At 37.8% G+C, this 12,310-nt stretch overlaps 2 protein-coding genes across 2 annotated transcripts; one reads left to right on the top strand and one right to left on the bottom strand.

Annotated features, from left to right (window-relative positions):
* The first annotated feature begins 1,851 nt into the window (after positions 1–1,851).
* On the top strand, positions 1,852–2,937 carry EV154DRAFT_607558 (uncharacterized protein). The gene has a single exon (XM_051607618.1). The coding sequence runs from the start codon at positions 2,219–2,221 to the stop codon at positions 2,528–2,530; it is 312 nt and encodes a 103-aa protein (XP_051451192.1). The 5' UTR covers positions 1,852–2,218; the 3' UTR covers positions 2,531–2,937.
* Positions 2,938–4,332: 1,395 nt separating this feature from the next.
* Positions 4,333–6,378, bottom strand: EV154DRAFT_570745 (uncharacterized protein; the record flags this gene model as incomplete). The annotated part of the gene is made up of 3 exons (XM_051606214.1): positions 4,333–4,391; positions 4,459–6,287; positions 6,353–6,378. 3 exons carry the CDS (start codon positions 6,376–6,378, stop codon positions 4,333–4,335), a joined length of 1,914 nt encoding a protein of 637 aa, XP_051451191.1.
* Positions 6,379–12,310: the final 5,932 nt, after the last annotated feature.

Below are 12,310 nucleotides of genomic sequence, written 5' to 3'. Positions count from 1 at the left end.
CGCCCGATTATAATGTATCGTTGAATATCAAGATTTTTATGGATGGGAACATTGTCCATGGCAATGTAGAAGCCTTTTAACTGCTCGTGTTTATCTAACACATCAAGGGTACTGGCGATGAAATTAAAATACTGACCAGTAACGGTGCCTACTGTCTTGATTGCAGAAAACCCGGAAGCCTTAGATGATGCTCCCTGTAACTTTCTTTTTTGAGGCAGACTGGTACGGTCTTCTTACTTTCACATTGAATACACCGAGGGGTGATATGACACCCAAAATGGTTGTCGTTTGTGCCCTCGTTACAGGCGTCTCAACTATGGCTCTCTCCCCTTTTTTTGACCAAGCCATCGTCGTCTTAAGATTGCCTTGAAAAGCCGCCTCATCAATGAAAATGCAATTGCTCTGGTAGTCCAAATCTGTTTTTGACCAGTTCGTTACCCACTCGAATCTTTGCTGAATTTTCTGGTTTGAATTTCTCTCAGTAGGGTAAACATATGCTTTTTTAGAGGACAACGCGCACTCGTTATCCATGAAGTTATGAACGGTCTTTTTACCAACTTTCAGACCCTCAAATTGACTAGTCAGACTATCTATAGCTTGATCGACCGTTGCTGAAGAGTTCTCACCAAACGTTTCCTCGAGGTGCTTTTTATGATCTTCGTTTAATATTGCCTTTCTACCTCTTCTCTCAGTCAATTTTTCATCACTGCTATAATCGTTTTTCCCCTCGAGTCTACCCACGACAATATCCTGATCGTCTTTAGGCCAATTGTAACCCGTTCTACGAGGGATATTTATAACACTTGCTGCTTTTCCAGCAGTCAGTCCCCTTTCATAGAGGTAGTAAAAAAACATATCGTTTACATCATCTCCGCAATGTATTTTATTGTTGTTTGAACCGTTAGGATTACTGGGAGCTTTGTTGAGTTTGTTAACTTTTGCTTGTATTTTTTTTCAGGTGGTTTTAGATCTAGATGTGAATCATAAGTGGTTATATTATCTAGAGGATACGCTTCCTCATCCACTTCCATTTGCACAGGTTCTAAGCCATCTTCATCCATGGCATTTCCGCTACCATCATCGAAATAGACTTTGAGAAACATGCTTTTTAGTTATTGAATTAAAAGAAAAGTGTGCTATAAAAATTTCAAAAGTGTGCCATTATTAAATTTGATATGTGCCAACTTAATTTGGATTAGTGTGCCATACATAATTCTCAATTGTGCCAAATCGAAAAAAAAGTGTGCCAATATTTTCGGAGTTTGTGCCTTTTATTTTTACAAAAGGTGTATGTCAATTTTTGTGTAAAAGTTGGAAGAAAAAATTATATTCAGCGCATAATCAAAAAACAAAAAAAAAAATAGTTTTTGTTAGACAAAGTATATCTTTTACATGTTGAATGTTTTTAAAAATAGTCCATTACATTCGCTTGATTTCCATTATAAAGTATGTCAATAAAAGTGTCTTCACGCGAGATTTTGCATTGATGCTTAAATGAACAATTGTATTCCCTTCCTCTTGCAAAATAGATGAAAGCAAATCACGAATCAACATTTTTGCACGTTGCATTACCGTTTTTCTAATTAAAACATACACAGCGGCGCACGTTCTGGTAAAAGTGTACCACCGGTTCATTTTTTTGAACATCCGGACGTGAAATTGTACCACCATGAACTTACAATTTTTATTTTTTTTCTCCTTTTTTTACATATCTACGGTATCTGAAAAAAACATCTTTTGGAAATCTCAAGTAACCTTTAACCAAAAAAAAAAGGAAACGGAGAAGAAAAAAAAATATCCCAAATCTGGACGATTAAAATTTTTTTTTTGTGTGCTCCAGAGGGGCCTTAGGGCCCTCACAAGCATCAAAATATTTTTTTAAAGATCCTGATTAAGGACTTTATTATTTTTTTTTTTATTATTTTATTTTTGTGAAAGGTTACAATTTTGCCAAATAGATGAATAAAAAAATAAATGGATATATACAGGCGATCAACAATAACATCGAATTTTCTCCGGTGCCAAAATTTTTGAAATATCCGAATAAAGGATTAAAATCCAACGACCCAAGAATCCTTCTATCAGATAAAAAATCAGCCAAATTGGGCTACTGAACTCACCAATGTTTTTGTTTTTGTTTTTTTGATAAAAGAGTTGTGTTTGTAATCCTCTTCATTTTGCTTTACCAATTTTTAACTATCCAATTTTATTTAACAAAATGCCTTTTCAAAAGTACACTACCATTAACTTCTTCATATGGGATTCAGCAAGCACCAACGTTTTGATCGAGTTGTTTTCCGATTACGTTGTAAACGTGGGTGTTATTCGCTCACCTCAAGCAAAGCTGAACTTGAACAAGGCAACGGAAGATGATTTTAATGCCAGTGACGCTATCAACGGTAGAAAGGACTTTGCAGCGACGAATAACAAGTGGATTAGCCTATGTGATACGTTCAGAACCAGACGAGACGCTGCTAATTCTACTGGTAGTGCACCTCTTCAACACTGGGAGTTTCACGATCTGATGTAACACGCAACATCGAGAATGCAATAAAACTGTAGTGGAGACTTTGTTGTCGGTAAAGTGTAGAAATGTCTGATTCCATAATAATATTCATATCATCATCAAGTCCAAATAACATTTATGACGATTAAGCAACTACTGTAACAATTTGAGATAGGTTCATTTTGTTTTCTCTAGAAATAAAAAGTATATCGAAACAATAGAGTCCTTGAAAAATAATAACAGATAGGTTAGCATTTTGAGTGAACTTTATATTTTAATCGTTCAAAAAGGGTCATTGAAAAGCAACGTCATGGATTTTGGAAAAAGCTTTCTTTTGGAAGTCTGAAGTAACCTTTCACAAAAAAAAAATAATAATAATAAAGTCCTTAATCGGGATCTTTAAAAAAATAATTTTGTTGCTTGTGAGGGCCCTTAGTCTGTATTTTCTAATTTTAGGACGATTTATTTTTATTTTAGGCTACATTTTTTTATTTTAGGCTGTATTTCTCAGGGAAGTCCAACTTTTTTCTTAGTCTTATATGCTGCTATACCTTATGATCCCTTGGCTCTTTATGAGGTTTATTGAAAGACTTTTTTTGTCGTTATATCTTGTTGATAGTAAGTTAATTGATATTTCCGTTTAATTTTTTTTCTGGTGATGATATGGATGCACGTTCAGTTGCTTCGAATTGAAAATACAAAATAAGATACCAATAAAATCGTTTTCTATACCCCCATTGTTTCACAGATTTGCATATATATATATACGTAAACTTTTTTTCGATTATGTGATGCTTTAAAGTAATAAACGTGCAACGGAATGATTAAAACGACATTTTAAAGTGGTAAAAATATGCAACAGAATGAACAAAAAGACATTTTAAAATGGCAAAGCAAACAACGGATGGAATAATACATGTAAGAAAACATCTGGCTACAAATAAATTTGCTTTTTATATTACTTGTACTAGTCGGAAATGAATGCTCAAATATTACAGAACACGTTAGGAACTGCTCAGAAGATGCACTGTAACCTGAAATGAACACTGCATTTTCATTTCAAAAAGATCAAAAAGTAGACCCTGTCGCGCAAAACTTCTTGATCAAACACTATGTACACAACGTAATCATACACCAAAGTAACACACGTCTAATATCACTATTAAGCACTGAATTAACAAAGCAAATGACGAATTTAACTGCATGTAAACTAAACATTAATAGCTTAATGGTAGATTAATTATCATTCAGATCCAAGTGCATACGTTTTTAAAGCAAAAATAAAATTAACTATTGCTCGAACCAAATTGTAGTCCATAAATATACGAATTAACCTTCCTAAAAAAAGGTCTATTTAACTAGATACACGGTCATATTGGCAAAAACAGGATGCGGTTTTTATCCAGTTTCGGTACTAAACTACGAGTGAACCATATTATATATGTGCAGCTTAAAACGTTGGCAGGTCCGTTCAAACTATAGTAATGTTGGCCAAGAACTTTTTACATTTAGTCTATCTCGTCGGTCATTGCATGTAATTAGTTTAGAAAGGTTACTAAATAACCGAAATCCCTAACACACTTTAATCGCTATGTTGTGATATGTTTTATGGAACTAGGTGTTTTTAGTAGCAATAAATCAATGGTCTGGGACCGTTCGATTTCAAAATATTCTTTTCTAGCTTCAATTAAACGTCTTTACAGACCATCTCCAACTTTAAAGCCATAAACCACATAGTCTCTGTCCCGAATGCACCCGTTACCCAATTAAAATTAACCTCCGTAGTCGTACGTAATAATAGACGCCATGGTTAAAAAAAAGCTTTATTACAACCTGGAAGGACCAGGAGGACGAGTGAAGAAAGATTTTCTTCGTTCTTTCGGTTCTAAAAACATTATAAAGGTTAATTAGTAACATAGTTTAAAAGTATTTCGTAAGATAAAGATACGTACCTATCTTGCCAAATGGGTCCCTAAATTTCTCAAAGTCCAAATCCCACCAAGGAAACACAGGCTCAACCCAAGGGACAGAAGAAGAAAAAGGCACTGCCGAAGTGGAGGAAGCAACACTGGCTGCAGAGGCAGCAGGAGCACCGGAAACCACGGGAGAAGGGGAAGACGTGGCGATTGCCGCAGAGGCAGCAGCAGCAGCAAACACAGACGAAGGGGTAACAGCAACTGTGGCCACCGACGCAGCAGAAAAAGCCAAAGAAACCCCAGAAGACGAAGACGCCACAACCGGAGCGACAGAAGAAGTAAGAGCAGGAGGAGGCAACGCAAACGTGTCCTCAGCAGGAAGAGGGGTGACCCGACGACGAGGTGAAAAAGGGGGAGAAGGAGAACGAGATCTTCTTTTTTCTCCTACTTGCGAATCCACAGTAGCAGACGATGAAGCGACAGGTGACCAGTCTGGAGTCTTTGGAAGCAAAGTCATTCCTACTGGCAGGGAAGCGGCATCGACTAATTCCCTAAAGGTCGGAGGGGGCCGAAAAACAGGCGAGGCGAGATTACCTTTTCTAAGGAGAGGAGAGAGAGAAGGAGAGCGCAACTCCTCGGAATTCGCGCCGTCAGAAGAAAGACGGAAAGAAGGGCGAGGGAAAAAAGCGGGCGATGATAAGCTCACCGAGGAAGCCGGGAGAGAGTGCAAATCCTCCAAAGCCGATCCACCAGACGAGACTGGAGGGAAACAAGCAGATGCCACATCGGGAGAGGCCGAAGAAGGGAAAGGACTGACCACAGAGGGCGAGACAGAAACTGCATCTGGCCATTCCTGACCTACGACCGAACAAGGAGAAGGAGGAGGTACTTCCAAACAACGAAGACCAACCGACGAACCACCAACGACGGAAGGAAAAACGTCATCCCCAAGACGGACAGAAAACGCCGGATCGATGTCATCCTCCAAGGAAGATGTCACCAAAAAAGAAGCGATACCCTCCATCAAGGAAGGCTCTCCCGGGATCGCGTTATCCCCCGAAGGGAAAGAAACCGCGATGGGCGCGTTATCTCCACAAGGTGAAGAAACGGCAAAGGAAGCGTTATCCCCCGAAGGGAAAGAAACCGCTTTTACAACGTTATCCCCCGAAGGGAAAGAAACCGTTGTAGATGCGTTATCCCCCGAAGGGGAAGAAACCGCAAGAGAAGGGCAGTCACCAAGAGGAGACACCAAAGAAGAGGCAGAAGCCACGAAAACCTCACGACGGCACAAAGAAGCACCGGCCTCACAACGAGGGTCTGAACCACCAACAAACGAATTAGGACCAGGTCCCAAGGCTACTTCATTCTGCCACACGGCACAAACCAAGGACAAAGAAGGGGCAAACTGATTCTGGCGCGGGAGAGGACGTCTCGCCGGAACCAAACCTCCACTCAAACAAGGAAGTCCTGCCAAGCAAGCACAATCCAAGCTGTAACAACGTCGTGGTTGTTGGGTGATTTGGGGTGGAGGAGGAGAAGCCACGAAGGAATGTCGACCACTGACGACGGCGGGAATTGAAGAGGCCGGAGGAGCCACGTGGACAGGAGGGGGAGTGGAAGACAAAGAAGCAACAGATGCTTTGTTCATGGCAGTGATGGGTTGAATCCCATGCTCACCAAGCACAAAGATCTCGCCAATTGGCACCGGTGGATTTTTGCGTCGTGACCGACCAGCAAAGACCAAGAGCCACACAGGAGACACGAGAGCAGTTACACTTTCCCGAAGGAAAACAAGGAGAAGATTTCCCAAGAAGCGAGAAAAAACAGACAGAAAGAACACCAGAAGTGTTAATTGACACATTAAGCTATTGAATGACAACATTAGAGTCTTGTTTGAAGTTTGTGTGATCTCTGATTTTAATGTACTTACTTTTCAAAAAAAACGAACGCGTTCATGGTTTTTTTCAGAATGGTCCAGAGAAGAAGAAAAGAACGAATTACCACAATTTTTTTTTAGAAAAATAAAACATTTTTACTGCGCCGCGAAAAATAATGACGTCTCATTTTTTTTTTGCCCATAAACTAATTTTAATACTCATTTTCAAAAAGAGGTCACGGTAGCCAAAGAAAAACTTGTATTACTTAAAATGTACGGTCATCAGTATTAACCATCCTGATTATTGATCTATACATTCTTTAAATTCAACATTAATGGTTCCTTTCTTGATTCTTCCGACTGAAACTTTTCATTTCAAAATGGAATGAAAATGGACAGGATTATGTTTTACGGATCCCTTAATTCTCCTGACTGGATCAGATTATGTTTAAAACTGAATGTAAACAGACAAAATTGCCCTTTGCACTGTCCCTATCACTCCAAGTTTCATGTACAGAAAAAATTTAAGTCTGAAAATTATTGCCCTGTAACAATGTTGTTTTGATCAATGGGACGACTTTTCAGTAAATCCTTTACTAATTTCGACAATCGACATTTTGTTTTCAACGTCAAAAAGCTGCTACTGCCATTTAAATCAAATACTCATGAAGGTATAAGGTATCTGAAATCAGCCACTATTTAGCTCTTAGCAAGTACAGAAAAATAATGGAAGGTGTCAAGATGACCGGAAAACGGAAGGCGTCATTTATTAAGAGAAGATCAAAAGTATTGTCTTGTTAACCTGCCAATTTTGTATAAGCAAATTTACGTTACAGTACGTTAAACAGTCACTTCTTCATTTTTTGTGACACCACTCCTTTAAAGCATCCTGTTCAAAGGGGGTTTTATCTACCTTGTGACTGACTGTCGAATTATATATAACTAACTTCAGATTTACGCAGCCAATACAAAGTGATTTAAATGTATAGGGTACTCTCGAGTATGATTAATAATAAAGAGATAATTTATTTAATAATAGAAAAATAGAACTTTTGTTATTTCGCCAGTGACACCACTTACGACAATCGTGTATATTAGGGATGTGAGAGGATCATGATCGCAAACCCCTCTACACACCCCAATATCCCTAATATCTGCGACTTGCTGGCTTACTACAGAGGTTCTATGCCATGTCTGCCACAATCCAAAACAGTGACGTTGTTAGCCATTGAAGTAGATGTAATTGATTTAAATAGAACTAGTCTATATCACAAATCTACTGTAAAACAAGGTAACAAGATCCGGTTACACTGACAGGATCCACGTATGCCAATTACGACATAACAACGCAAACATTAATTGTTTATTCGGAGCCAAATATGAAATTAGATTGCGGCTTTCATTTAGTATAAGTAGACCCTAAATTATTATCTTAAAATATGGGTCAATACGTTTATAAAGGGAACTATTAGTTTTCGAACTTTTCGAGCTTGCACCGATCTTACGCCAGTTCGAACGAAGCTCGAACCTAGTTTTTGTACTCGAGCTTGCGCCAATTTTTTTGGGTTCGAGCGAGCTTCGATCGATGCTCGCTCGGCTAAAATGTCGATAGTAGTTACTTCAAAGTTAAGATCCTTTAAAGACTACAGATGGCATTTCCCCTTGATTTTGATCTTTTCTTCCCTTTACCATTTTTTTTTATTTATGCGCTAATAATTCGAACAAAAATGCTTTGGACTTTTATTTAATTGTACAACCAACAAACACATTTACCATAGAAAATGATACAGTGTTGCACACTTAACCCAACTAAGCCAAATTTTTACAGCAATCATAATAACATGACGTAGCAGAATTAATTTAAACTTTCATGTTTACAAATCCAACTGTATTATATGTATGATTTAAGTATCCGAATTTGGTTTTAAGGCTGGTGAAAAAAAGTTTTTTTTTTGTTTTTCCAACTTCTATTCAATAAATAACAATTTTATTATCATAACTTTCTGTAATTAACTTCACTTTGACGTGCACTTTATGTAATAAAAAGGGCGAGCGATTTCGAGCTATCGCATTCGCAACCGAGCCGAGCTTAAGAGACTTCGAGCGAGCTCGAGCTGCAAAAAAACGCATTCGAGCGAGCTTCGACTGGAACACGATCGAAGCTCGCTCAAGACTTTCGATCTTCATTCCGAACACTAGGAACTATAAACGAACTCATGTAATCGCTTCAACTTTTTGTTTTTAATTATTGTTTTATTACATTACAACACCGATTTATTACAGAATAATGTCCGTCGTCAAATAACTTCAAAAACACTCTTACTTTTCTACATACTATTCTGATCGGTTGTGACTCTACAAACACTAAATTTGATAATCATTACCGGATTCCGGTAACTGTACGAATAACTGGTCATCCTGTTGTGGTTAGTTTACTATGATATTACCAGCACTAGTTTATATCGTATATTACTTCACTAACTGCAGTGTTAATTGTCGTAATAACCGTAAAACTTGCACCGTCTTCATGCAGTAATTATCTTAGTAACTGCACGTTTACATTCAGCAGTTATTTTAAAAGCTTAGCTCTCTTATACGGGTTAATACCATAATGACTGGATATATAGCATGGTTTGATTGGACTTAAGAAAAACAATAAAGTACTTTGAGACTGCTTATAATTTTTTTTAAGAGTAAAAATAGATTAAAAGATTGAGAGGGTTCTATTTCAACTATCAGTTTGCATATTTATATATGTTAAGAGAATTCGGATTATGATTTAGTTTGATGGATAAGTTACACAGCCCCAAAATAGTGCTTGTAGTTGGATATGACATAATGCATAAGAAATTAGTTCCTGTTGTGATGTAATAATGTATGGGATGATGAAATGAGATTTGATTTAGTATTGTTTTATGGTGTGATTAATAACAACGTTAGGTGGATCACCACAAGAGGTAAAAGAGTGTACCGTTTTATAACCATCGGGGTCACGTTAAATACAATAAACAAGTAAAAGCAGCATTTCAAATTTATGTTCACTACAGAGGGTTATTGGAGCAGTGAGACAGTTAGTCGGAGTATCAACAAGACGACTGGAAAAAGGGCAGTCCTAAGGCGAGCATACGTTTATTATTCTTCCTAGCCAGCGTGTATACATTGTTTGGCCACGTTAATATTCAATCCAAATAGAGAAGGGGGCTTGACGTTGGGTGAAAGCTCCGAAAGCTGTTTTTAGGACCGTACGTAAGCTGTGCGGAACAGTATCGTGTGATTCTTACCCTGGATAAAATCTAAAAGAAGTCAAAGAACCAGTTTTACGATAATTAAATGGGCAAAAATTAAGATGGCAACAGTAAAATATGTACATCCAATAACAAACAATTAATATGATTTTCAAAACGCAAAGGAAGAGTATTGCTAGGATAAATATGGATAAAATCTTGGCATCTTGAAACCTGTCTTCATAATTAGGTTATTAGTTTTACCCATTCTCATGTTGACATTACCTCTTCTTGCCGTCGTGCATTAAGCAACCATACCTAAGCCAGCCGTGCCAAAAAGCCAGTAGTAACCCGAGTCTTGTAGGCATCTATGAAAGAAGATTGTCATTCTTGGGCACTTTTAAGAAGGAGTTCATATCTTACCAGTTTTTTTTCAAAAAAAAAAGAATACGTGAGTAATGGCGCAAGTAAAAAGATAGCCTGTTATTTTGTTAAGAGAGAGCCATCCAAGGGGATTAAGGCCAAGAGAAAGGAGACAATGCGTTCTGCCAATGTAGAGGAAACAAGACCAGTCATAGAAACAAAAAAGGCAGGAGGACGATTAGTTTCGAATGAGAGGCGTGGCATTTTTTTAGGTTCTTACTATAGGGTCATACGTAGGCCTGGGATGGTTACCTCTTTTAATTGAACACCATATAGGAGTAACGTTAGCTGACATGTTAACTCTTATTAAATAAAAGAATCGTACTTACAGAAAAAACTTTTTTTTGTTACAAAAAAAGGAAAAGAAAAAGAAAGTGAAAGAAAGAGATGGAATAATAGAAAAGAAAGATGAAAGAATTAAATTTTCTTTTTTACTGTGACAAGTTTATTATGGCCGAAAAAGGGTCTAATTATAAGCGTAGATCCAAAATGTAATAATATTGTTCTTTACCCTTCTTTACAAAATAATATGACAAGTAACACAACAAATAACATTACTTACAGCGCAAACGGTACCCCCGTGGTGCAATCCGCTCAACCTGCAGCACCTGCCTTTGTTGCCCCTCCTAGAAGACGTACTGGTGATAAACAACGCATTGCTGTGCTCGAGAGTCGTATGGATGCATATGAACGAGGAAATCGACGTGTTGGTGAAAGAATAGGAACTGATCTGTGGTATTTTGGATAGTAGAAATTCAGACAAAAGGAAATAAAACAAAATGGGATTACTTTGAGACTGTTGGTATCCTTTATTTCAGTTAAAAGAGAATTAAAGATTATCTAGTTTATGAGTCGAGGATATATATATATAATGTAAAACTAGAAGTGACTAGCTTATATTTTAAGAGAGATAAAAAGACTAAAGTTTATTAATATGGTTGAAGGATATTATATATGGTCGTAATAGTAGTCACATATATTCTGGCACGACATTCCCCCGTTGATAAACATATGAGTAAATACGATGTGAATTAAAAATAAAGTGGATAAAATATATATGAATAAAAATAAAATAAAATAAGATTCAAGTCGCATTAAAAAACCCGTAGGAAAAAGCATGACTTGTATTGGTGATTATTCAGAGTGCTCGAAGAATGGCTTGATCATTGAGATATGGACATTGTTCAGTTTTTTGTTGTTTTCATCTTGCAGATTGACCCTTGTTTTCGACAGACTTTCAGCAATAACCATTGGACCATACCAGTCCAGTGACAGTTTTCTCGGTCGGTTGGTTTTTGATAGTTGATTGTTGTATACCAACACCTTGTCACCCACTTGAAACTCTTGGGACTTGTTGCCGGATTCGTTATCATACTCCTGTTTGTTCTTCCACACAATCTCGAACGCGATTTCCAAATCTTGTTGTAATTCTTTTGCGAAGTTTGATTGTGGTGTCGGTGTATTTCGATACAATTTAGGTAGATGTTGGTTATTCATTGTTGTCAACGGTGTTCGTGCTAAACGCCCGTGAACCAATTCAAATGGTGCAAACCGTGTAGATGAATGCCACAGATTGTTGTATGTGAATCTTATTGCTCTTAGTTTACTGTCCCAGTGCTTGACAATTGTATCCTGCTTGACATATGTGAGAATCATGGTCCTTAACGTTTTCATGAACCTTTCGACCAGACCGTTCGACGATGGATGATTTGGTGGTGTAAACTCAATATCAATGTCTACAAATTTCGCCAATTCGCGGACAAACTCAGAACCCAGCGGAGGACCATTATCACACATGACTTGTACCGGCGCCCCATGCCTCAAGATGAATTCGTTATAAAATACGGAAGCGAATTCCATGGATTGCGTTGTTCTTGTAGGGTAAATTTCCACATATCGTGAGAAAGAATCAATTATTACCAAAATATACTGGTGCTGACCGTCTTGAGTTTTTGGCAATGGGCCGAAGTAATCGATAGCTATTTTATAGAATGGCCTATCGGCTGCAGTACTTGATAGTGGATGTTTTGTAGCTTTATTACCTTTAATCCTTTGACATTCTTGACAGTTTTTTATATAGTTGTTCACATCTGCGTCTATTGTTGACCACCATAAATGCCCAGAATTTCTTATCAGCGCCTTGGTTTTCTTGACTCCAGTGTGTCCAGCGAATTCCGACTGATGGTACAATTTCAGTGTTTCTTGCACGAGATGACTCGGTACGATGGTTAACAGTTGGTTGTTTATGAACGCCCTGGGTCTTGATACCAGTTTACATATTACCCCGTTGTGGATACGAAACTTGCCATCCTTGTCCTTGTCTATGGCCTCCTTGATTTCTTGTAGCTCTTCATCTTTGGCTTGT

Source organism: Mucor mucedo, assembly GCF_025094135.1.
Source record: "Mucor mucedo strain NRRL 3635 chromosome Unknown EV154scaffold_198, whole genome shotgun sequence".
NCBI lineage: Eukaryota > Fungi > Mucoromycota > Mucoromycetes > Mucorales > Mucoraceae > Mucor > Mucor mucedo.
Note: the sequence above shows the minus strand (reverse complement) of the source record. Positions and strands in the feature narration are given on the sequence as shown.